The following is a 26,942-nucleotide window of genomic DNA, read 5'->3' as shown; positions in this document are numbered from 1 at the left end:
CGGAACCCCTCAGTTAAAATCCTGTGGACTGTGTTCCAAATCTTAATCTGGATGCCAGTTAGAGAAGGTGTGTTTGTGAAGTCTTTGAGCTGTACTGAGGAGCTGTCTGAGGAGGCCTTACAAATAGCTGTGAAAAGAAGAGAAGCGAAAAGCAAAGGGGTAAAGGAAAGATATAAGCATCTGAATGCAGAGTTCCAAAGAATAGTAAGGAGAGATAAGAAAGCTTTCAATGCAAAGTGATCAATGCAAAGAAATAGAGGAAAACAACAGAATAGGAAAAACAAGAGATCTCTTCAAGAAAATTAGAGATTCCAAGGGAACATTTCAGGCACAGATGGGCTCGATAAAGGACAGAAATGGTATGGACCTAACAGAAGCAGAAGATATTAAGAAGAGGTGGCAAGAATACACAGAAGAACTGTACAAAAAAGATCTTCACGACCAAGATAGTCATGATAACGTGATCACTGACCTAGAGCCAGACATCTTGGAATGTGAAGTCAAGTGGGCCTTAGAAGGCATCACTATGAACAAAGCTAGTGGAGGTGATGGAATTCCAGTTGAACTATTTCAAATCTTGAAAGATGATGCTGTGAAAGTGCTGCACTCAATATGCCAGCAAAGTTGGAAAACTCAGCAGTGGCCACAGGACTGGAAAAGGTCAGTCTTCATTCCAATCCCAAAGAAAGGCAATGCCAAAGAATGCTCAAACTACTGCACAATTGCACTCATCTCACACGCTAGTAAAGTCATGCTCAAAATCCTCCAAGCCAGGCTTCAGCAATATGTGAACTGTGAACTCCCAGATGTTCAAGCAGGTTTTAGAAAAGACAGAGGCACCAGAGATCAAATTGCCAACATCCGCTGGATCATGGAGGAAGCAAGAGAGTTTCAGAAAAACATCTATTTCTGCTTCATTGACTATGCCAAAGCCTTTGACTGTGTGGATCACAGTAAACTGTGGAACATTCTGAAAGAGATGGGAATCCCAGACCACCTGACCTGCCTCTTGAGAAACCTGTATGCAGGTCAGGAAGCAATAGTCAGAACTGGACATGGAACAACAGACTGGTTCCAGATAGGAAAAGGAGTGCGTCAAGGCTGTATATTGTCACCTTGCTTATTTAACTTATATGCAGAGTACATCATGAGGAATGCTGGGCTGGAAGAAGCACAAGCTGGAATTAAGATTGCTGGGAGAAATATCAATAACCTCAGATATGCAGATGATACTACCCTTATGGCAGAAAGTGAAGAGGAACTCAAAAGCCTCTTGATGAAAGTGAAAGAGGAGAGTGAAAAGGTTGGCTTGAAGCTCAACATTCAGAAAACAAACATCATGGCATCTGGTCCCATCACTTCATGGCAAATAGATGGGAAAACAGTGGAAACAGTGTCAGACTTTATTTTTTTGGGCTCCAAAATCACTGCAGATGCTGATTGCAGCCATGAAATTAAAAGGTGCTTACTCCTTGGAAGGAAAGTTATGACCAACCTTGATAGTATATTAAAAAGCAGAGACATTACTTTGCCAACCAAGGTCTGTCTAGTCAAGGCTATGGTTTATCCCGTGGTCATGTTTGGATGTGAGAGTTGGACTGTGAAAAAAGCTGATTGCCGAAGAATTGATGCTTTTGAACTGCGGTGTTGGAGAAGACTCTTGAGAGTCCCTTGAATTGCAAGATCCAGCCAGTCCATTCTAAAGGACTGTCCTGGGTGTTCATTGGAAGGACTGATGCTAAAGCTGAAACTGCAATACTTTGGTCAACTCATGAGACGAGTTGACTCACTGGAAAAGACTCTGATGCTGGGAAAGGTTGGGGGTGGGAGGAGAAAGGGACGACAGAGAATGAGATGGCTGGATGGCATCACCGACTCTTTGGACATGAGTTTGAGTGAACTCCGGGAGTTGGTGATGGACAGGGAGGCCTTGCGTGCTGTGATTCATGGGGTTGCGGAGAGTCGGACACGACTGAGAGACTGAACTGAACTGAACTGAACTGGCCTTGGTGTCAGAACCCCTCAGTTAAAATCCTGTGGAGTATGTTCCAAATCTTAATCTGGATACCAGTTAGAGAAGGTGTGTTTGTGAAGTCTTTGAGCTATACACGTATGAAAGTGTACCAAATTGATGTAAATGTGTTGATGAACTAAAAACAACAATCCTGGGACTCTCCTCCTTACTGGTGATGTGAACATGCATGAGTCAATTTCTTTGAAATTTAGTTTTATCACTTATCAATAGTTATTGTTGTGAGCACTCATGAGATGATGTATATGAAATGGCTTTACTGTTATAGATATACAACATATACCAGTAGAGTCTTTATTATTTGGAGGATGTGAAAGTGGAGAAGATGCAGAGGGGAAGCTCTGAGGAATCCGGTGGAGTAAACTCACCTCTTACAGAAGGCCCTTCAGCAGCTAAAGAGAGCTGGGGCTTTAAGAGACACAATGAAGAGACAGTCGCAACTCTAAAGTATGCCACAGAGCCCTTAGGCCCACTTACTCTTCAAAATTGAAAGGACTTTGGGACTTGGGGAAGAGCAGGAGACTAGGACTGGCACAGCCTTTAGTAGGATGTCCAGAAATTAATGCAAGTATTTGAGTCCTCCACAGTGGAAGACAGGGAAGTGATTGACCTACCTAATCAGCCATGAGAGAGCCATGTGGATCAAAAATAAAACCGTAATCAAATGCTTCTCTACAAATTCAAATGTACCCTTCAGTGTTTCAGAACTAATAAAGAGCTAGAGATAATTGAATCTCAGAGGATTCCTGAAAGAAGAATCGCTACCAGGATTAGAAGTTTCCAGGCTCTGATTGTCACTGGAAGCTTGGGAAAAGAGGCACAAGCACATTTAAGGACAGCAAAAATGGCAAAGGAAGCTCTTAAAGAACTGAGGGCACACATTCCAAACTTAAATAGGACATGCAACTGATGCTAAAACTTTAAAATCAAATTTTTTTAAAACTTAGCTCATTAAATATATAGTATTCTACTCTTTGTCTTAAGTAGTAATATTTACACTTAATAATTACTTTGCGAACAAAGGTCTGTCTAGTCAAGGCCATGGTTTTTCCAGTAGTCATGTATGGATGTGAGAGTTGGACTATAAAGAAAGCTGAGAGCTGAAGAATTGATGCTTTTGAAGTGTGGTGTTGGAGAAGACTCTTGAGAGTCCCTTGGACTGAAAGGAGATCCAACCAGTCCATCCTAAAGGAAATCAGTCCTAAATATTCATTGGAAGGACTGATGTTGAAGCTGAAACTCCAATACTTACGGCCACCTGATGTGAAGAACTAACTCATTTGAAAAGACCCTGATGCTGGGAAGGATTAAAGGAGGGAGGAGAAGGGAACGGCAGAGGATGAGATGGTTGGATGACATCACCGACTCAGTGGACATGAGTTTGAGTAAACTCCGGGAGTTAGTGATGGACAGGGAAGCCTGGCGAGCTGCAGTCCATGGGGTGGCAAAGAGTTGGACACAACTGAGTGACTGAACTAAACTGAATGTATTGAACCAGATCGACCACCAGAACTACACTGAACCAAGACATTTGAGGGAATGAAAATCTTTGTTACCCTCCTCACAGGTCCGGTTCACTGTTCATATGTTGTTACATCGAACTGTTCTCATTTAATCTTCCCTCAAAGTCTGTGAAATTAGGGCTACCAATAGTGATTGCATTACGGATGAAAAAACAGAGGCTTGGAGAGGTTAAATTACTTGCCCAAGGCCACATAGCTAGTAATTGGCAGGGCAGTCTCAAACCCTGGGATACATGGTGGCAAAGCTCACACTCTGACCTGGTGGTGGAACTCTTGTCAGGAATGTTCAAAACCTGCCATTATTTAAGAGGCCACAGTTCTGGAAATTTGCTCAGTGCCAGAATGCCTGCCTTATATAAGAAATTAATACCACAGAGAAGAAATCCTGAAAACTGTGGACTTAATGAATCTTACTTGAACATACAGGAAGAAAGTAGTAGCATCTGTAATGTTGTTACTGGACTGTAAGCTCCAGAAAAACAAATAATGTGTGTCTTTCATTTGCCATGTTTCTCTGAAGCAGGGTTTCTTAACTTGGATATTGTTGACATTTTGGATCAGATAATTCTTTGTTGTGGGGGACTGTTCTGGAAACTGTGGAACGTTTAGCAGTATCCTTGGCCTCAACCCCTGAGATGTTAGTAGCATCCCTCCCCAGTTTTGACAAGCAGAAATATCTTTCGTGTGTGTGTGCGCTCAGTTGTATCCAACTCTTTGCAGCTCCAAGGACTGTAGCCCATGAGGCTCCTCTGTCCATGGGATTTTTCAGGCAAGAATACTGGAGTGGGTTGCCATTTCCTCCTCTAGGGGATCTTCCCAACCCAGGGATCAAACCTGTGTCTCCTGCATTGGCAGGTGAATTCTTTACCACTGCGCCAGCCTCTCAAATATCTGTAGATAATGCCGAACGTCTCTTGGGGAGAAAATTACCTTCAATTGAGAACAACTGCCCTTTTAAAGAGTAGAACAGTGCCTGGCAAGTAAAAGACGCCCAATATTTTTTTAATTGACTGAAGATAGGAATGAACAATGTTCCACAAAGTAAACAAAATAACTAGAGCAAACCTTGAAAAAGTTTTTGAACTTTAACAGTTATGTATTTTTATATGCATTAGAAAAAGATAACATATTGAATTCGTGATTTCACATAGTATTTTACAGGATAAGGCTAAAGTGAATGGTGAAGTTTAAAACAATGACTTCATTGAAGGAAACCTGAAGTGAAGACAGTAAATGCATTTAGCAAAAATCAATAAATCAACTAAGGTGGTATGTAAGTGACTGAAGTATGATTCATTGATCTATATACTAAGGAAACTTAAGCAAAAAGAGTGTCCTAAACATACTTGGTATGAGAGCCTCCCCTAAGGTCTGGCCACTAGAGCTCTCACTGGGAATGTTCTGGTATCCTGCACAACCTAGACACAGATGTAGAAGACAAATTACTTACCCTCTGAAAACTGCAGTCTGATGGACACTGTAAGGTATGCAGATCTGTACGAGATAGCACCTAAGTTCTACATTGTCTTAGTTTAAAGGAAAAGAGATGACTTCCTGTTCGTGAAATGAGGAAAGGCTTCAATACCAGTAGTGAGAGATGAATGGGATTTTAGTAGGTATGGATAATGCAGAGAAGAGCAGAGGTATAGAATTGGAATGGTTTATAGCATACTTTCGGGATGAGTAGAGGCCGGTTTGGCTGGAATGTAGGGTGACTGCTAATGAAGGTGGAACCTGCTTGATCAAGAATGTTTAATGCCAGGCTGGGTAAACCCATGGAACAGTGATTTTTATTTAGATTTGTTAATGTCTGGCTAAAAGCGGCTTTATTGTTGTTTTTAAGTACATTGCCATTACTTTAAGAAATTAGCTTAGCCCTGGCAACAGGAGAAGCAGAGTAGTAACCTGGGACTGGGGGAATCCAAGGTTTATTGTCAGTAGGCGGTAAACTCCATACCTCTGTCAGGAAATTGTCTTCTTTAAAACAAAGTTCGGGTCTTTGGAAGTTTATTGCTGGAACACTAGGTGAGTCAACTGATGGTTACCTCCTTGGTTTCATCTTCCCCTGGAAGAGAGTTGCCTCTGAAACCTGTTCTCTCCACTGTGTTGACCTCTGGAAAGGCCAGTCCTCTTGAAAGTCTTGGCTTAGGCCTGAAAGCCTTTTGTGGTTCCCCGAACACAACTGAGAATGGCTTGATTCTTTGCAAAAAGACTATTAAATATTAAAGAACAAACAGGAAATAAAGTACAAGAAGTCCCACGAGTCAAATCTCCTCTTTTCCCTACTGCTGCCAATCAGAGCTTCTTGAAATCCAAGTGTAGCCATGTGACTCCCCGGCTTAACACTTGAATAGCTTCTCGTCTCTACAGGGGTTGCACTTTAGTGTATTAACTGTCATGTGGTATTTTCTAGAGTGAGAAAAGTTTTGTGATTCTCTTTACATAATGCTTATTTTATGTGTCTGATTTGGAGGAGTGACTTAAAATTGAGTTGATACCGGGAGGGTGAAGGACCTTCCTGTGATTATGTAGGAGAGTTCAGTTCTTTCCCAAAGCCTTCTCAGAATAGCTAATCAGAAGGGTCAGGGCTCACTAACCTCTGCTTTCCAATAAAGTTTCTAGGCTCCCTCAAGGAGAAATCCCAGTAAGTGGGACTACAGCCCTCTACTTCACTTCACCCTGAAGACTTTGACCCTAACCCATTTTATATATTAGTGTTCTGCATGAGATTTTGTGAGAGTGATCTGCTGCTTTAAGTAAAAGGTGGGGTAAGGAGAAATCATTAGATGGTTTCTCAAGTTCCTTTTGGCTCCAAAATACTCTGAGAATCAACCCCCTTGACTTCTTTCTAGATTCCCTTTGTTACCTTTGTTCTGTGCAATTAATGCATTGTTAGATAGTAATGAAATTTCAGAGCTGCAAGAGGTTTTAGCAGTTATCTTCTGTGGGTTCCCAAACTGAGCTCACAAGAATAGAACTCCTAAGAAATACTGATTGCTTACGAAAAGGATTGTATAGCCAAATACATGGAGAGAGTATACTTTTGTCACATTGCTTATTAGCATTTTTAAGGCTCTGAAAAGTTTTATAATAAACCCATTTAACCTTAAGATAGCATTTCTTCCATTTATTTGGCCAGAGCCTTGTTTTTGAATAATGCGCCTTTTAACATCCTGTAGACATCAACTTGGGAAACATTCATCTAGTTCTGCCCCTTCCTTTTGCAGGGAACTTGAGATAGAAATAATTTTCCAGTGTTGTACAATTAGTTATCAGGCTTCAGTCACATATTTATTCCCTGAGTGTCCCTATTTCATATAGACTTAATTTCTTTCTTTCCCAGCTTTATTTGAGATATAATTGATATATAACATTGTATAAGTTAAAGTTGTACAATGTGATGATTTGATTCATAAATAAATATATTGTGAAATGATAGCCACAATAAAGGTTAGTTAGCTGATCCGTCATATCACATAGTTAGAATTTTTTGTGTGATGTGTTGAGAACTTTTAAGGTCTACTTGCTTAGCATTTTTCAAATATACAGTAAGTATTGATAACTGTAGTCATCATACTGTGTATTATGTGCCCAGAAATTACTCATCCTAAAACTGGAAGTTTGTACCTTTTGACCATCTTCACCCATTCTTACCACCACCCCTGACCCCACTCCTTGCCACCACCATTCTACTCTCTTTTTGTAAGTTGTGTGTTTTTTTTTTTTCAGATTCTACATAGAAGTAAGATTATACAGTATTTGTTTTTTGGGGTCTGCCTTATTTCACTTAGCCTAATGCTCTCAAAGATTTGTCCATGTTGTCACAGATGTTAGAATTCCCTTTCTTATGACTAATAATATTCCTGTGTGCGTGCTTGCACATGCATTTCTTTATCTCTTCATCTGTTGGTAGACATTTAGGTATTTCCATGTCTCAACTATTATAAATGATGCTGCAGTGAACATGGTAGTGCAGAAATCTCTTCAAGATAGTGATTTCTTTTCCTTTACCTATATTCCCAAAGAGGAATTGCTGGATCACATGTTATTTCTGTTTTTTATTTTCTTGAGGAACTTCCCATACTCCTTTCTCCAGTGGCTGTACGAGGTTAAATTTGCATAAGCAGTGTCCACGGGTTCCCTTTTCTCCATATTCTCACTAGCATTTGTTATCTCTCATCTTTCTGTAAGTAGACATAGTAACAGGTGTGAGGTGTGATGTTCCATTGTATTTTTGTAATGTATTTTTTTTAATTTATTTTATTGGTGGCAAATTACCTTACATTAATATATTGGTTGGTTTTGCCATACATTGACACGAATCCACCCCAGGTGTACATGTGTTCCCTTTCTTGAACCCCCCTCCCACCTCCCTCTTCCCCATATCCTCCCTCCAGGTCATCCCTGTGCACCAGCCCCAAGCATCCTGTATCATGCGTCGAACCTGGACTGGTGATTCATTTCACATATGATAATATACACGTTACAATGCCATTCTCCCAAATCATCCCACCTTCACCCTCTCCCACAGAGTGCCAAAGACTGTTCTATATACCTATGTCTCTTTTGCAATCTCATATACATGTAATGTATTTTTAACTGGAGGATAATTACTTTACAATATTGTGTTGACTTCTGCCATACAACAGTGTGAATCAGCCATAAGTATACATATGTCCCCTCCCTCTTGAACCAACTGCCCCATTCCTCGTTGTGGTTTGATTTGCATTTCACTCAGGATTAGTGATGTTGAACACCTTTTCATGTACATGTTGGCCATTTGTGTATTTTCTCTTTTTTCTGAAAGATGTTTATTTAGATCCATTGCCCATTTTAAAATTTGATTGTTTTCTGCTGTACAGTTGTATTAAGTTCTTTGTATATTTTGAATATTAACCCTTTATTGGATATGTGGTTTGCAAATAAACTCTCCCATTCCTTTGGTTGCCTTTTCATTTTGTTGATCATTTCTTTTCTGTACAGAAGCTTCTTAGATTGATGTAGTCTCATTAATTTGTGCTTTTTTTTTTTTTTGGCCTGTTTTCCCCCCTTTGTTTTCTTCTAGGACTTTTTATGAGTTCAAGTCTTATGTGTAAGTCTTTAGTTCATTTAAGGTTCATTTTTGTCCATATTGTAAGGGAGGAGGTCCATTTTCAATTTTTTTTTATGTGAATATCTAGTTTCCCCAGAATCATTTGTTAAAGAGACTGTTTTTTCCCCATCGAGTGTTTTTGGCTCCCTTGTCAAATATTAGTTGACTTTATATGCTTGGATTTATTTCTGGACTCAGGATTCTGTTTTTTCAGTCTATTTGTCTTTTTTTTATGCTAGTACTTCTAGATTGTTTAATTTGTTGGTGGGTAATTGTTCATAGTAGTCTCATGATCCTTTGTATTTATTTGGATCTTCATTTTTTTTTTATTGGTCTAGCTAAAAATTTGTCAGTTTTGTTCATTTTACAATGAACCAACTTTTAGTTTTGTTAATCTTTTCTGTTGCTTTCCTATTCTTTATTTTATTTATTTCTGCTCTAATATTTAGTATTTAATTCCTCTACTAAATCTGGGCTTAGTTTGTTCTTCTTTTACTAATTTCTTTATGGCTAAAGTTCGGTTGTTCTTTTGAGATCTTTTTTTTTTCTTTTATAAATTTACCACTATAAACTTTTTAGAACTACTTTTGTTGCATCTGATGGGTTTTCTTGTATTGTATTTCAGTTTTTGTATGTCTCAAGATTTGTTTTATTTACCTTTTGATTTCTTTGGTCCATTGATCGATCAGGAAGTTGTTGTTTAATTTCCATGTACTTAAAATTTTTCTTGCTTTCCTCTAGTTATTGATTACTAACTTCATAACATTGTGTTTGTAAAAGATGCTTGATATAATTTCTGCCTTCTTGAATTTGTTGCAACTTATTTTTTGGCCTACCATATGATCAATCCTAGAAAAAGTTTCTCTATTCTTGAGAAAAATGTGTATTCTGCTACTGTTGGATGGAATGCGCTCTGTCTGTCTGATCTATTTAGTCTGTAGTGTAGTTAAAACCCATTGTTTCCTGATTGATTCTCTATTTGGATTATATATCCATTGTTGAGAGTGGGATATTAAAGTCAACACATGTTACTGTATTGCTGTTTGTTTCTCATTTTATTTGTAGTAGTACTTGCTTTATATATTTAAGTGCATCTAACATTGGGTATATAGCATTTACAGTTGTTATATCTTCTTGATGAAATTGACTCCTTTTTCTTTATATAATGGTCTTCTTTGTCTCTCATGACTGTATTTAACTTAAAGTCTACCTTGTCTGATCTAAGTATAGTTATCCCTGCTTTTTTTTTTTTTTTTTTGGTTTCTACTTGCTTGGAGTATCTATTTCCATCCCTTCACTTCATCTTATATGTGTCCTTAAAAGTAAAGTGAGTCTCTTGTAGACAGCATATCATTGAAATCTTGTTTTTTATCCACTCAGCCATGCTGTTTTTGATTGGATAATTTAACCCATTTACGTTTAAAGTAATTATTGCTGCTGCTGCTGCTAAGTCACTTCAGTCGTGTCCGACTCTGTGTGACCCCATAGACGGAAGCCCACCAGGCTCCCCCGTCCCTGGGATTCTCCAGGCAAGAACACTGGAGTGGGTTGCCATTTCCTTCTCCAATGTGTGAAAGTGAAAACTGAAAGTGAAGTCGCTCAGTCGTGTCTGACCCTTAGCGACCCCACAGACTGCAGCCCACCAGGCTCCTCCATCCATGGGATTTTCCAGGCAATAGTACTGGAGTGGCTTGCCATTGCCTTCTCAGAATTATTGCTAGATATTACCATTTTATTCTGTTGAATTCTTCAGTTATTATATTCCTCAGCTCTAAGATTTCTGTTTTTCAGAAAGAGACTCACAGACTTAGAGAATGAACTTATAGTTGTTGGGGGGAAGGAAAGGAGGAAGGGATAGTTAAGGAGTTTGGATGGACATGTACACATTACTAGCTTTAAAATGGATAACCAACCAGGACCTACTGTATAGGATATGGAACTGTACTCAATGTTATGTGGCAGCCTGGATGGGAGGGGAGTTTGTGGAAAAATGGATACATGTGTATGTATGGCTGTGTTCCTTTGCTATTCATTGAAACTATCACAACATTGTTTGTTAATCGGGCCATACCCCAATACAAAATAAAAAGTTAAAAAAAAAAAAAAAAACACGACAGTGGACACTTCCATCAAACCCCAGAAGATTCTGTTTTGTTTTTTTTAATGGTTTCTGTTTACTTCTTGAAATTTTTGTTTTGTTTGTATACTATTTTCCTGATTTTCTTTAGTTGTCAATGTGTTCTTGTAGTTCACTGAAAGTTCTTTAAGAGTATTTTTCTGAATTCTTTTTCAGACAACTTATAGACCTCTGTTTCATTAGGGTCAGTTGTTGTAACTTTTCATTTCTTTTGGTGATGTCATGTTCACCTGTTTGTTTCATGATTCCTTGCATTGGTATCTGTGCATTTGTTTAAGCAGTTTCCTCCTCCAGACTTTACAGGTTCACTTCTGTAGAGAAAGACCTTCACCGCTCATGATAGCTTTCAGCTGCTGGACGGGTCAGCTGGTAGCTTCCACAGTCAGCAGGGCTTGCACTTGGAGTCTTATTGGGTGAGGCCATTGCCTATACTCTGAGGTTGGGGGAAATGCCACTGACTGGGCTCCACTGTTGGGTAGGCCTATTGGCTGGGCTCCATGTTCAAGCAGAACTACTAGGTGACCATCTCGCTGTTTGGGTGAGGCTACTGGTTTTGCTCAGCAGTGAGATGGGACCACTAACTGAGTTCTGATATCACCTCCAGTTGGGTAAGGTCCCAGACTGTGTTTGTTGGTAGGGTGGTGCCACGGGTTCAGTTCCATGTTTGAGCAGGACTATGGGTTGGTTCAGTAGTCACGCCTTGTTGTGTGGGATCTCAGACTGCACTCCACAACCCAGTGGTACTGCTGGCTGGATTTTATGTTTAAGCAGGGCCCCAGGCAGGACAGAGTGTTTTCACATGGCTTCAGGTTGTGCTTCAGGATTAGGTGGGGCCACAGACACTGCCATGAAGTTGAACAAGGCTGCATGCTGCTGAACTTCCTTGTTGGGTGGGACCACAGGCTACCCTTTTTCATTGGGCAAGATTACTAGCTGGGCTTCCTGCATGGGCAAGACCACAGGCTGTTTCCAGCAAGTGAGCAGGGCCATAGGCTGGGCTCCTCTGCTTATCAGGGTTGTAAGGCTAGGCTCCATGGCTGAGTTGGGAGTGTAGGCTCTGCTCTGCCTCTCTAGCAGTCCCATAGGCTGGATTCTCCTGTTTCCCAGGGTCACTGTTCCAGCTCCCTGGTTTTGCGGGGCCAGTGGTTATGCTCAGCAATTGGGCAGGACTACTAGCTTGGCTGTCTGACCAATTGGGTCTATAAGATGAGCTCATGGCTGCTCTGGTTCCCCAACCAGGCTTCCTGGAAGGAGAAACTGGAGCCTATGCTCAGCACTTCAGCAGGACTAGGCATTTGCTTGCCTTCATGGGCTGGATGGTAGAAGAAGCTCCACTGATTGTAGATCCAGATCAAGTAGAACTACCACCTGAGCTCTCTAGTCAGAAGGGGCCACCTGCTTAGCTCTGCAGATGGCCAGATCTGCTGGCCAGGATCTTTGCTAAGGCATGGATGTGAGCAGAAATGCCATTTGCCAAGGCCTGAGCACTGTTTGCTTTGAGCCCTGCCCCCTTCACCATCTCTTTCCAATTCCCAGTAGTCAAGCAGCAGATTGCTCCAGTGATCTTCATTAGACAAGACCTGAGTGGGCCTCCTGGGAAGTGTCCTATATGGTAGGGGAGCTGGATGCCTCCCTTTGGCTCTCTTTTCCCAGTAAGGAATCCATATTCCTCTCCTCCCTCCAGGGAGGAGGGTGATGTGGTCAGGGTGGATCCAGTCCATTCTCGCTTCTCATGTGGACCTGCTCAGTCTCTGTTGTCCAGCAGGGTGCTTCAGCCTAGCATCTTCACAATGGGCATATGCATATTTTCTGTGCATAGTTGCTAGTGGGTCTTCTTGTGAGGGGAACTGAAATTGGGAATGACATATGTGGCCAGGTTGATGACATTACTCTCCTCTATATGTTTGACTTAAGCAGGTTATATATTCCTTAACATAGTGATAAATTACGTCTTATAATTGTGCCTCTCTGGTGCTTAGCTCCATATTGGGAATGTGACACATGAACAGTAGATGTGTGGTAGTTTTGTGATTAAACCCTGTAAGAAAATGAATTCATTGTGGTATAAATTAGCTTCTGTGTGTATATTTTCCTAAAGAAACAGAATCGCTGCTTCTCCATGCATACCTGCATTTGCAGTATGTATTTTTCTCCTCCGAAGTTTCTGTTGTCAGTAGCTCATAGTTATTATTGATTCATGCTGTTTACTGGTAGTGACTCTGTGGGCTGCTTTGCTGGAGGGATAATTTGATTAGAGGTACTGCTGTTTGACACCATTCAGGAAAATGTTACACACTAAAGGGTATTGGATTTGTCACAGAGTGACACTGAAGAGAAACCAGGGATAGGCAGGCTAATAACACGCTAGCCTTGTTATTAAAATTGAGCCTTTTGGCATTTTTATCCACCTTTTTTTTGTTGATATCACTGCTTTCCTATGAGAGAAGCATGTGACCAATTTGATGACTTTTATTTGGCAAGGGCAGAAACTAATGCCAGATAAACAAGGTCATAGCCAACTGATATGGAGCCCATGTGTTCCAGAATACTATGTTTCCATCTTCTGAGGTTAGATATCAGCTTTATTTATATAAGGGGGCAAGACTGGAAAGCAATGAAATGAAACGCTCATGTTGACAACATCAATTTTAATGGAACTTGAATCTGACTGTGTGTGCTGTGTTTTGCAGAGGGACTCATCATCCAAGGATCTACCGGAGACCACAGGAAAACATGGGGAGAAGTAAGTCTGTCTTCACTTTTAAATAATTTAGATTCTCTCTACAGTAATCCACTATATACAGGAAATTAGATTTGCAACTCAAAGTTTTTTTTTTTCTCTTGTGGACAACTAAATTGTGTTTCTGGTTAGTGTTAGAAAGGCTTTGTCTGAAGCAGTGCTGTGCAGAGACAGGTTGCTCACTGGAAAAGGTCTTCCCCTACCACCGCCCCTGTACCACCCCGCCACCCTCCACTCTTTTCTGAACATCTCTTAGTACAGGGAGAGAAGGCTCAAACTTGATATTATATAAACCTGCCCTAATCTCTGCTTCTTTACATCTCTTAGCAAAGTTACCCATATGCTGCTAATGATTTCTAAGGCCTTATTGATAATAACATAAAGAAAAATATGATTGTACTATGCAACTAATGATAGTAGGAAAAAAAATCACCGGTGAGGTTGACTTAAATGGCTTTGGTTGCTTGTAAAGTGTTAAAGACTGGAATTAAGACCCATTAGATGAATTCTTTTTGTCCGTTTTTCATTTCTCATAAGGCTGTTATATGAGCAGTTGACAACAGACAAATTTAAGGTTATTTCTTTGTTAACTAGCCACTGCAGTGACTTGATGATAAATTCTAATCAATATAGGTAATGAAATCTGATGTTATAAAGGACCTCAAATGAAGAGTTGATGTTGGGTAGTATAATGAGAAGAGTACTTGGCAGAGAGTCAGAGTCCTGAATTCAAGTTCTACCTCTATTGTTTTGATCAAATCCTGCCATTGCTCTAAACTTGTTTGTTAATCTCTGTTCAGTTCAGTTGCTTAGTTGTGTCCAACTCTGTGACCCCATGAACTGCAGTATGCCAGGCCTCCCTGTCCATCACCAACTCCCAGAGCTTACTCAAACTCATGCCTATCGAGTTGGTGATGCCATTCAACCATCTCATCCTCTGTCGTCCCCTTCTCTTCCTACCTTCAATCTTTCCCAGCATCAGGATCTTTTCCAATGAGTCAGTTATTCATATCAGGTGGCCAAAGTATTGGTGTTTCAGCTCAGCATCAGTCCTTCCGATGAATATTCAGGACTGATTTCCTTTAGGATAGACTGGTTGAATCTCCTTACAGTCCAAGGGACTCTCAAGAGTCTTCTCCAACACCACACTTCAAAAACCATCAATTCTTTGGCACTCACGTTTCTTTATAGTCCAACTCTTACATCCATACATGACTACTGGAAAAACCATAGCTTTGACTAGATGGACCTTGGTTGGCAAAGTAATATGTCCACTTTTTAGTATGCTGTCTAGGTTGGTCATAGTTTTTCTTCTAAGGACGAAGCGTCTTTTCATTTCATGGATGCAATCACCATCTGCAGTGATTTTGGAGCCCCCCAAAATAAACTCTCTCACTGTTTCCATTGTTTCCCCATCTATTTGCCATGAAGTGATGGGACCAGATGCCATGATTTTAGTTTTCTGAATGTTGAGTTTTAAGCCAGCTTTTTCACTCTCTTCTTTCACTGTCATCAAGAGGCTCTTAAGTTCTTCTTCACTTTCTGCCATAAGGGTGGTGTCATTTGCATATCTGAGGTTATTGATATTTCACCCAGCAGTCTTGATTCTAGCTTGTGTTTAATCCAGCCCAGCATTTCGCAGATGTACTCTGCATATAAGTTAAATAAGCAGAGTACAATATACAGACTTGATGTACTCCTTTCCTGATTTGGAACCAGTCTTTTGTTCCATGTCCAGTTCTAACTGTTGCTTCTTGACCTGCATACAGATTTCTCAGGAGGCAGGTAAGGTGGTTTGGTATAGTCAGCAAAAACAAGACCAGGAGCTGACTGTGTCTCAGATCATGAACTCCTTATTGCAAAATTCAGACTTAAATTGAAGAAAGTAGGGAAAACCATTAGATCACTCAGGTATGACCTAAGTCAAATCCCTTATGATTATACAGTGAAAGTGACAAATAGATTCACGGGATTAGATGTGATAGACAGAGTGCCTGAAGAACTATGGACGGACGTTTGTGACGTTGTACAGGAGACAGTAATCAAATCCATCCCCAAGAAAAAGAAATGCAAAAAGGCAAAATGGATGTCTGAGGAGGCCTTAGAAATAGCTGAGAAAAGAAGAGAAGCTAAAAGCAAAGGAGAAAAAGAAAGATATACCTATCTGAATGCAGAGTTCCAAAGAATAGAAAGGAGAGATAAAAACGCATTCATCAGTGATCAGTGCAAAGAAATAGAAGAAAACAATAGGATGGGAAAGACTAGAGATCTCTCCAAGAAAATTAGAGATACGAAGGGAACATTTCATGCAAAGATGGACTCGATAAAGGACAGAAATGGTATGGACCTAACAGAAGCTGAAGATATTAAGAAGAGGTGGCAGGAATACACAGAAGAACTATACAAAAAACATCTTAATGACTCAGATAACCACAATGGTGTGATCACTCACCTACAGCCAGACATCCTGGAATGCGAAGTCAAGTGGGCCTTAGGAAGCATCACTACAAACAAAGTTAGTGGAGATGATGGAATTGCAGTTGAGCTATTTCAAATCCTAAAAGATGATGCTGTGAAAATTCTGCACTCAATATGCCAGCAAATTTGGAAAATGTAGCAGTGGCCACAGGACTGGAAAAGGTCAGTTTTCATTCCAATCCCAATGAAGGGCAATGCCAAACAATGTTTAAACTACTGCACCATTGCACTCATCTCACACACTAGCAAAGTAATGCTCAAAATGCTCCAAGCCAGGCTTCAACAGTAAGTGAACCATGAACTTCCAGATATGCAAGCTGGATTTAGAAAAGGCAGAGGAACCAGAGATCAAATTGCCAACATCTGCTACGTCACTGAAAAAGAAAGAGAGTTCCAGAAAAACATCTACTTAGGCTTTCTTGACTATGCCAAAGCCTTGACTGTTCATCTCTGTGGTGGTATTAATAACATAGTACACTGTTAGCCTCAGAAGGTTGTGGCTGGCATAATGTGAGAATATATATGAAAGCATGTTGAAAACCCTAATGTATAATGGAAGAATGCAGAGGTCTCTGCTCATTGCTGTCCTTGTTGAAGACGTAGCTCTCCATTGGTTCTGTCTTTCAGTAGTTAAAATGAAGTTATTTGATCAGATGCCTCTGTAGGCAGGAAGACTGGGACTAGGGTGTGCTGGAGATAGAATGCTTCCTTATGTTTATGTTCTAGGCATCTTTCTCACCCCACACCAGTCTGGGCCCTGGTAGGCAGCCCCAAGGATTATAGATGGAAAATATCTTCCTGAACCTTGATGAGTCAGCTTTTGTGTGTTTTCTCCAGCACTCCCTCAGGGATTCTGGTTCTGTCCAAAAGATACCTATCTCTGATAGTTTTGAAAATTTTAAAACCTGAATACATTTTTTTTTAAATGGTCAAAGTTCTAAAACTAATCTATGCCAGGTCCTAACTCCAGCATCAACTATCAGCAGAACTTTCCAGAGTAACTGGAATCATGGTTTGATTTTCACTTTCTTTCAAGCTTCAAGTGGATTTGGAGAATGCTGTGATTCTTGGTTTTCATCATGGCCCTGTAGTGAAGAGAGCCGCACTGAGACAGGGCAACATACTCCTCCTTGTTTCCCTTCTTCCTTTTTAGAATAGTCATCAAATCATTATCAATAAGTGCTTGCTTTAAAAGATGCCTCAGCAAGTGTCCGTTTAAATGGTTAGGCAGTTAATAGAGTTCTTGCTAAAGGATACGGCTTGTTAGTGTAATCTGCAAAGATGGGGAGGTTTCCAACCTGGAGATGAGATAAGAGAAGCACTTCCCAAAACGCTACTTTTACAAACACATGGCAGCTTGTAACACATAGCAGCATTTTGACTATTTGTGTGAGCACTTTGAAAACATCCTTAACATCCTGAATCGCAAAGAATCTATCCTTGACATTCTAAGCTTTAGTTTGTCTGATTATACTTGCTAATTGCTGACTCTGTTAGTGAGGGGGAAAAAAAAGATGCTACTGTGAGCTCTTTTTTTTTTTTTTTTTTTCTGGCTGTGTACAATGAAGTTTTTACTGGCTTTGGCAAAGGTTCTCACAAACATAGCTCAATGTGTCATACAAAGGGACAGCAGAGGAAAATATCAAAAAGACATGTCATTGGTCTCATTAGGGAGCCACGAAAACAGAACACAGCTGGGAAACCATACAGTATAGATGAAAAATTAAATTGATGTCAACTTCTTTTAGTATTCTTTCATATTGGATGAAGAAATTATTTATAGATGTGTTAGAGGAATCCTTTTGCTTACATGATATGGAAAAATTCATAGTCTTACAAATGGTGGAGGGAATGAGAACAGACTTGTGTGACTCATTTCTCAGTAGACCATCAGCAGTGTCCATTGTATGTGGCATTGAAATTCCATTTACCATATAGAGATTTAGTATTTAAGTAGGGTTTAGTTTTTATGATTCTTATAAATATATAATTATTTTGGTATTAACAAGTATCTGTAGAGTTTATAACTCATAGATATTTCTCCATTATCTTACTTGAGTTGTAAGAGAACCCTGTAGTATAAATATGGATTATTATCTTCATTTTATGTATTATAAAACAAAGAGTCAGGAGAGAAAGTCTTATCTAAAGTCTGCTGTTTATAAATGAAAAGTCAGAAGGCAAACCTAGGTCTCTTTATGTCATAGGCAGTTTCCATTTTCTTCCAATAAACTGTATTCTGAGCACCATAGTCATCAGCTGTGTATAAAGTCTATTAAAAACTTAGGAACTATCTTATGGTGTGAAAGAAAATGTTTTCTTAAAACTATGTTCTCACAGTGTGGTGTGGGGGTGGGAAGAGAGGAAAAGAGAAATGGCTCAGTGTTCATCCTCATTTATGGTAACAGCTAAAACAGCTGTGTCACATAGTAGAGTGCCTCAAATATCAAAATCCTCTGAGCAGCAGTGGTCCCTGGCTGCGGTGACTCAAAGGCAGCAGCACTGACTGGCAGTCACCAAGTTAAAGTAACAAGAAACTCATCTCAGAAGCTTGCTGTACACAACACACAGTGGGAAGTCCACAAAGTAAGGGGCCTAAGACACCAGTTCCGTGGTGAAAGTCACCTTTCTTGATCTATAGGTTTTATCTCTGTGGTTTTTCATAACACAGAGAATACAATACACTATGGAACACCAGAAAAGTACATAGTCAACAAGGAAAGATGCTGTTACAAAAAAAGAACAGCATGTATAAATTAAATTATGTGTCAGATTTTAGTAGAGAATTAACATTTTCACAAAGAAAATATGAGAATTTTACAAAGGTGCACGTTTAGGCTTACCAGATATTATGTACCAGAAGTATCTGTAGTCATCTTCAGATAGACGTTAAAACTTTATCCTACCTTTTCATCCTCTCTGCCCCCCCACCCTGGCCGCTGAATAACTGGTTCATTCATGATAAAATGACAAAGGTCTCAGTACTCCACAAAGCAATTTCTTGGGAGTTTTCTTGCTAAAAAATTTGAGGGTTGTTGTTTTTGTTACAGTGTTTGAGTAGAATTTGATTTTTAGTCATATCTATTTTCCATCAAATTTTTTTCTATGTCAGAACACACTTCTCTTACTGCATATTTTAAGTACTATAGCAGCAATTTATGGTATTTATTACTCTAATAGGCAGTTATGATGGCTAATTTCACATCTTTACCATAATAACAAAGCTTGTGAAAGAAATTCATCTTGGCTTCTCAATAATAGCACACTACAAGATGTTCCTACTCCTCTTTTACAAAATAAGAATAATATTTACCCATGAATCTTCAAACAGCTTTATTTTGCTTTGTCGTATAGAAAACAATATCTGGAATTGCTGAATGATAACAGACATACAGGTTATATTTTTGGAGAATAATTAACATAAAATTATTGATTCCAACTCAAGCTGGAATCAAGATTGTTGGGAGAAATACCAGTAACCTCAGATTCGCAGATGACACCACCCTTATGGCAAAAAGCAAAGAAGAACTAAAGAGCCTCTTGATGAAAGTGAAAGAGGAGAGTGAAAAAGTTGGCTTAAAACTCAACATTCAGAAAACTAAGATCATGGCATCCAGTCCCAACACTTCATGGCAAATAGATGGGGAAACAATGGAGACTTTATTTTGGGGGGCTCCAAAATCACTGCAGATGGTGACTGCAGCTATGAAATGAAAAGATGCTTCCTCCTTAGAAGAAAAGCTATGACCAACCTAGACAGCATACTAAAAAGCAGACATATTACTTTGCCAACCAAGGTCCATCTAGTCAAAGCTATGGTTTTTCCAGTAGTCATGTATGGATATGAGAATTGGAATATAAAGAAAGCTGAGTGTTAAAGAATTGATGGTTTTTGAAGTGTGATGCTGGAGAAGACTCTTGAGAGTCCCTTGGACTGTGAGGAGATCCAACCAGTCTATCCTAAAGGAAATCAGTCTTGAATATTCATTGGAAGGACTGATGCTGAAGCTGAATCGCCAATACCTTGGCCACCTGATGTGAAGAACTGACTCATTGGAAAAGACCCTGATGCTGGGAAAGATTGAAGGCAGGAATAGAAGGGGAAGACAGAAGATGAGATGGTTAACATCACTGATTCGATGGACATGAGTTTGAGCAAGCTCCGGGAGTTGCTGATGGACTGGGAAGCCTGGCATGCTGTAGTCCATGGGGGTCGCAAAGAGTCAGACACGACTGAGTGACTGAACTGAACTGATTAAATCATAGCAGCATCATTCCCTTTGCTCCTTTACTTCAAAGAACCCAAACATATCCCCTCCACTTACCAAGACTTAATGGAAGGAAAGATGGTTCATAGCTACTAGAGTAAATTTCTAAGTTCTTTGAGTCACTGCTGAATTAGTGCTCAGTTGAGGTCAATCCTCAGCTTTAATTCAAGCCATCAGTTCAGTTCAGTTTAGTTCAGTCGCTCAGTCGTGTCTGACTCTTTGCGACCCCATGAATCAGCACGCCAGGCCTCCCTGTCCATCACCAGCTCCCAGAGTTCACTCAAACTCATGTCCACTGAGTCGGTGATGCCATCCAGCCATCTCATTCTCTGTCGTCCCTGTCTCCTCCCGCCCCCAATCCCTCCCAGCATCAGAGTCTTTTCAAGTGAGTCAACTCATCGCATGAGGTGGCCAAAGTATTGGAGTTTCAGGTTTAGCATCAGTCCTTCCAGTGAACACCCAGGATTGATCTCCTCTAGAATGGACTGGTTGGATCTCCTTATACAGCTCCATATTTTCAAACAGGGAATGTGTGTTCAAACTGACAAGGCTTGTAAAGTGACTGTTTAATAATGTACTGCCTAATTTTATTTGACAGCTCCCAGGTTTATAGTTCAAGTGAAGGCACACATTCAAAGACAGTTATTTCATTTTCTGGTCTATATTAAATCTGAGAGTCTCGCTATTATGGTAGCATATTCATGCCTGTGTAGTTCAGATGATGTCACCAATTTATTATAAATCCTTATCTAGCTTCATAATTTTGTAACAGTAAAACAAATCTACTTGGAACTGGCAACAGCCATTATTTTTTTCCTGGCAAGATTTTCCCATTAGAAAAAAAAAAACATGAGCTTACTATGTGAGGTTCAGACTGCCTTAAAAAAAAAAAACTCATTATAGTGCTTGATGCTTTTTGTCTTTGATACAATCCTCTCTGCCTTTTACCTATTGAAGAAGAGAATAACTTCAGTACATAAGTTTAGAATGGCTTCTTAACCCTAGCACTGTTGACATTTTAAAAATTTGAGGCAGAATACATAATATAGGCAAAAAAATTCACATAACATAGAATTGACTCTTTTTGAAAAAACATAATTTTAGTTATTTAGTTTTGGCTGTCCTAAGTCTTTGCTGCTGTATGGGCTTTGCTCTAGTTGTATTGAACAGGAGCTACTCTCTAGTTGTGGTGAGCAAGTTTCTCATTGTGGAGCTTCTCTTGTAGAGTATGGACTCTCGGATGCACGGGTTTCAGTAGTTGCAACTCATGGGCTTTACAACACTGGCTCAGTAATTATTGTGGCACACAGGCTTAGTTGTTCTGTGGCATGTGGGATCTTCCCTAATCAGGGATTGAACCCATGTCTCCTACATTGGCATGTGGATTCTTTACCACTGAGCCACCAGGGAAGCCCAGAATTCACCATTTTAAACTGTACAATTTAGTGGTATTTAGTACATGCACAATATTTTGTAACTCTGGTACCAAAACATTTCCATCACCTCCAAGGGAGACCTTCTCTACCCATTAAACAGTCAATCTCTATTTTGCACTCTCCCAGGTCCTGGCAACCTGTTAGCTGATTTCTAGCTCTATGGATTTATCTATCATGGATATTTCATATAAATGGAATACTGTAATATGTGCTTTTTGGTGTCTGGCTTTTTTCACTTGGCATAATGTTTTTATAGATTTATCCATGTTGTATTAGTACCTTATTCTTTTTTATGGCTGAATAATATCCCATTATATGAATGTATTACAATTTGATGAGTCATTTATCAGTTGGTGGACATTTGGATGTTTCCACCCTTTGGCTAATTGGAAATAGTGCTCCTGTGAACCTTGAAGTACAAGTTTTTGTTTGAGTGTTCTCAATTCTTTGGGCCAGATTTGTAGGAGTAACTCTCAACATTTGGGACCAGATACGTCTTTGTTGTGGAGGCTGACCTGTGCATTGTAAGATGTTCAGCAGCATCCTTCGCTTCTCCCCACTAGTTGCACCTACTTCTCCAAGTTGTGAGAATCAAAAATGTATCCAGGTACTACCCAGGTGGTCCAGGGTTGAGAAACCACCTTGCAATGCAAATTTCAATCCCTAGCTGGGGAACAAAGACCCCCACATGCCACGGAGCAACTAAGCCCATATGCCTCAAAAGAGAATCTCACATGACACAAGGAAGTGCCTGTGTGCTGCAACTGATACTCAGCACAGACAAATAAGTAATTTTTTTTAATTTTTAAAAAATATATTCAGACATCACCAGATGTTCCTTGGGGTGCAACATCACCCAAGATAGAAAACCACTGATTTAGAATGAAGGATAGTGATAGTGAAAGTCACTCAGTCATGTCTGACTCTTTGTGACCCCCTGGACTATACAGTCCATGGAATTCTCTAGGCCAGAATACTGGAGTGGGTAGCCTTTCCATTCTCCAGGGATCTTCCCAACCCAGGGATCGAACCCAGGTCTCCTGCATTGCAGGTGGATTCTTTACCAGCAGGGAAGCCAAGAATAAAGGACAGGAAACGTTTAGAGATAAGTCAAACAACACCATTGTGATTTTCATAGAAGTAATTTGAGTCTCAAGAGCATTAGAGTCAGCACTCTGTGTCTTCAGTTATCTTCAGGTTCCACAACCATGGATTCAATCCACTAAGGATCAGAAATACTGGGAAAAAGTAAAACTTTCAGAAAGTTCAAGAAAGCAAAACCTGAATTTGCTGCATGCCATCAACTGTTCACAGAGAATTTACGTTGTGTTTCCAACTATTTATGTATCATTTACATTGCACTGGGCCTCCCTGGTGGCTCAGATGGTAAAGAATCTGCCTGTAATGTAGGAGACATGGGTTTGATCCCTGGGTCAGGAAGATCTCCTGGAGAAGGTCATGGCAACCCACTCCAGTATTCTTTTTTTTTTTCCACATTTTATGTAATTTTTAAAATCTTTATTGATCTCTTTTATTTCTTTTTTTTTAACTTTACAATATTTATTGGTTTTGCCATACATTGACATGAATCGGTCAGTATTCTTGCTTGGAGAATCCCATGGACAGAGGAGCCTGGAGGGCTGCAGTCCTTGAAGCTGCAAAGAATTGGACACAACTGAAGCGACTGAGCATGCATGCCATTTCACATAAGGGACTTGAGCACCTGCAGAATTTGGTATCCACAGGGGGGCCTGGAATCAATCCTCCATGGCTGTTGGGGGACAAATGTATATGGTTGTCAACAGAAATGATCAGTAAACCAATTGATGATAGGAATAGAAAGGAATTTTGTTTGAGCCAAACTAAGGATTAAGGAAGCCAAACAAAGGAAACTGAAGCGCCAGTATTTTGGTCACCTGGCACGACCAGCCTACTCATTGGAAAAGTCCCTGATGCTGGGAAAGATAGAGGGCAGAAGGAGAAGGGGATGACAAAGGATGAGATGGTTGGATGGCATCACTGATGCAGTGTACATGAACTTGGGCAAACTTTGGGAGATGATGAGGGACGGGGAGGCCTGATGTGCTGCAGTTCATGGGGTTGCAAAGAGTTGGACCTGACTGGGCATCTGAACAACAAGGACGATAGCCCAGGAGACAGTGTCTCAGATTACTCTGAGGAACTTACGCTGGAGAAGTTACGCTGGAGTTTTCAGCACAGTGTTTTTTTTTTTCCATTCAATCAGAATTTATTGAGTAGCAACTGTGTGCCCAACACTGGGAACACAGCAGTGAACAAGATGGACATGACACCTGCCCTCATGAGCTTACAGTCTAGCAGCCCATCAGCCAATTAACATCCATAATTTTTCCATTACTGTGGCAGTAAGTGCTCTGAAATGGGCCTGGTGCTAAGAGAAGATTTAACAGAAAGTCTTGACCTCCATGGAGAAACCAGAAAAGTTCTCTGTGAAGAAGAAACACTTAAGATTAGCACAGTGGGAAATGGAAGAGTGTTGCAAGCAGAGAGAACAGGCTGTGTGCCGGCTCTGAAGCAGGAAGATATTTAATAAACAGAAAGCCAGCCAATGTGACTGGGACACAGGGAATGAAGAGGGGTGATGCGAGGTGGAGGCTGATTTATGAAAGGTCTTTAGATTTAGGACTTTCTTCCAAAAGCAGCTGGAAGCCACTGAAGAATTTGCAGGAGGAAAGTTAGATGCTGAGGTTTGTTTCTAGCAGCTCACTCTGCTGTGTGTGGGGGTGGTGGTTGTTTAGTCGCTCAGTCGTGCCCAACTCGTTTGCGACCCCATGGACTGTAGCCCACCAGGCTCCTCTGTCCATGGGATTCACCAGGCAAGAATACTGGAGTGGGCTGCCATCTCCTTCTCCACAGCACAGTATCACAGTATCTGACAAGTTGTATCTTGTCAGAACAAAAAATACCATTTTTGTTTTTTTTTCCTGACAAGAAGTCAGGGATCCATTCCTTCAAGATTTCGAAACAACAATAACAAATCAGCATGTACACAGGAGTCAGTATAGCCTTGGTACCTGGGAAGGGCGTCTCATCATTGAAGGAGCACCACCGTTGGCAGCCCAGGAAGGGAAGCATTTAATGTTTATTTTTAACATAGATGTTTTTTACTTCTGGTGAATGCACACTTTTCTTTATGGATCAAGGCAGATGTAGGGTGTTTGTTTGATAGGCCACAAACAGGCTGTTTTAGTTAGCATAAACTTTGATAATCATATATAAGCCAGAATGATTCCCCCATACCTTAGTATGTGAAATTTGCTTCCATTATGGTTCTAGAAATCAAGATGTAGTGTTGGTCCTAGAATCAAGCAGCTGAGTCCTTAGATAAGTCATTTAGCCTGGATTTCCCTTTTCTTGTTAGCAAAATGAAGGGATTGAGATGGATCCATGGTTTCAGTGTGCTCAGTGAAGCCCCAGGTTTTCTACAGGGGTCCCTGAGGAGCCACTAGGAGAGAAGTCAAAGAAGAGGGAATACTGGTGAGTGTTCCTCTCCCCTTCAGACAGAACAAGCGGAAGTTTGAATTCTATCAACATCATTTCTAGAGCAAATTCACATATAAACAACACTGATTTCACCAGCAAAAAGTCCTTTCTGAAATCTGTGTGCTAATTAATAAAAGTACTAATTTGTCAGTGAGATTCCGTTTCTGAAATCCATTCTGCTGTGCTGTTGTGCATAACAGAAAGATAGCTGACCACTAGCTTTGCATGTTCTCTGAACAACCATCTCTGATATGAGACTTTTTGATTAAATGTAGTATGTATTAGGGCAATCATTCACTCCTAGCATCTAGATTACAGTTAACTATCCCATAGATAATACCATACTGTCTATGTTGACAGAGTGTAAAGCATTCACTGTAACAGTTATATATTTAAAGCTATGTTTCATGTTTGCTGAGTTTCACTACATGCCTTACCCTGCCCACCCCAGCCCATTTAATGGTGATTGTTATAGTTGTTTCTGTATTCTTCCAAATGGGACGGATCCAGTGTAACCAGAATCAGTGTAATTCGGATTCGTAAACTAACACAAAGTTTTGTGGTTGTAGCAACTATAAACTCTAAGACAAATGATCTTCTTGTTGATGAGAGTTGAGGCACTAGTGATGGGAAATACCTATCTTGGGAATTCCCTTGTTTTCATGATTCTACCTGATTGTGTGCTTAATGTTGTGCAAATTAGATCATTTTCTAACCCCATATTTGTTTGCTTCCTATGGGTAAGGCATGACTCATTCATAAATATCACATGTTAAAGTACCATACATTTAAGCAGTTGTTGTAATTGCTAGTAACTTGATTGCTGTCATCTACCATTTCATAAAGTATTTTTTGATAAGGAGTTATTGTAAAACTCCTTCAAAGAAAATTTTTGCATTTTACCTTCCCTTGTGGGAGAATCTATTAGATAATTTCTCTGTATCTAATTATTCCTTACAAAGCGTAAAATCATTAGACAAGAGACATCTGAATATATGATGTAAAATTTGGCTTTTAAGTAAACCATATTGAATTAGTAATAGATCCCTCCTCATGGGGAAAGGGATCTATTGACTTTATAGACATACATTACCTCTTTAGTCTTCAGTCTTATAGAAATCCGTTTCTGGCTTTTTCTCCACACTTATTCCTAGAAACCTGCCTGTTATTATCTGGCATTTCATTACATACCTCTGATAGCACAAAGATGTCTTTTTTTGGAAGTCTTAGATAGGGATCATAACCACTACATTGTCCTTAAGAAGCAGGTTCAGGATATTAAAGGTACAACAGTTACTTCTCTCAAACCCTGAGATGCCCCACTCTCAGTCCTATAACATTTAATTATATTTTAAATGTTTCAGTTCCTGAGTGGGTTTCCACTTCCTAATTCCTGTGAAAATGTATACTACATGCCATTCTAACTAAGTTGTAAGTTTGTGACAACCTGTATGGGCACATGAGCACCACTGTACAACAAATTCTGAATTATAAACCTACCTTCTATGAAAAAAATAGCCTTTTAATTTCCACAGATAGTTTACAGTGGTGAAATACATTTGAGAAATAATCTTTTTCCCACTTCCCTAAGTAATAGGAGGGCTCCCCTTTTGGCTTAGCTGGTAAAGAATTCGCCTGCAATGTGGGAGACCTGAGTTTGATCCCTGGGTTGGGAAAATCCCCTGGAGAAGGGAAAGGCTACCCACTCCAGTAT

General features: G+C 40.0%; 1 protein-coding gene across 1 annotated transcript in view; it reads left to right on the top strand.

Moving 5' to 3' along the window:
• The window catches only part of PRRG1 (proline rich and Gla domain 1), a 145,446-nt gene that overhangs the window by 42,637 nt on the left and 75,867 nt on the right, over positions 1 to 26,942 (top strand). Inside the window, exon 2 of the mRNA XM_055437907.2 lies at positions 13,475 to 13,527. Within this exon, the coding sequence (XP_055293882.1) occupies positions 13,518 to 13,527 (10 nt within the window). The 5' untranslated portion in view covers positions 13,475 to 13,517. The remainder of the gene's footprint in view (positions 1 to 13,474; positions 13,528 to 26,942) is intronic.

This window comes from Moschus berezovskii, chromosome X (assembly GCF_049115385.1).
Source record: "Moschus berezovskii isolate FMDL1 chromosome X, NW_MosBer_1.0, whole genome shotgun sequence".
NCBI lineage: Eukaryota > Metazoa > Chordata > Mammalia > Artiodactyla > Moschidae > Moschus > Moschus berezovskii.
The sequence above is the reverse complement of the archived record's forward strand: the minus strand, read 5'-3'. Positions and strand labels throughout refer to the sequence as shown.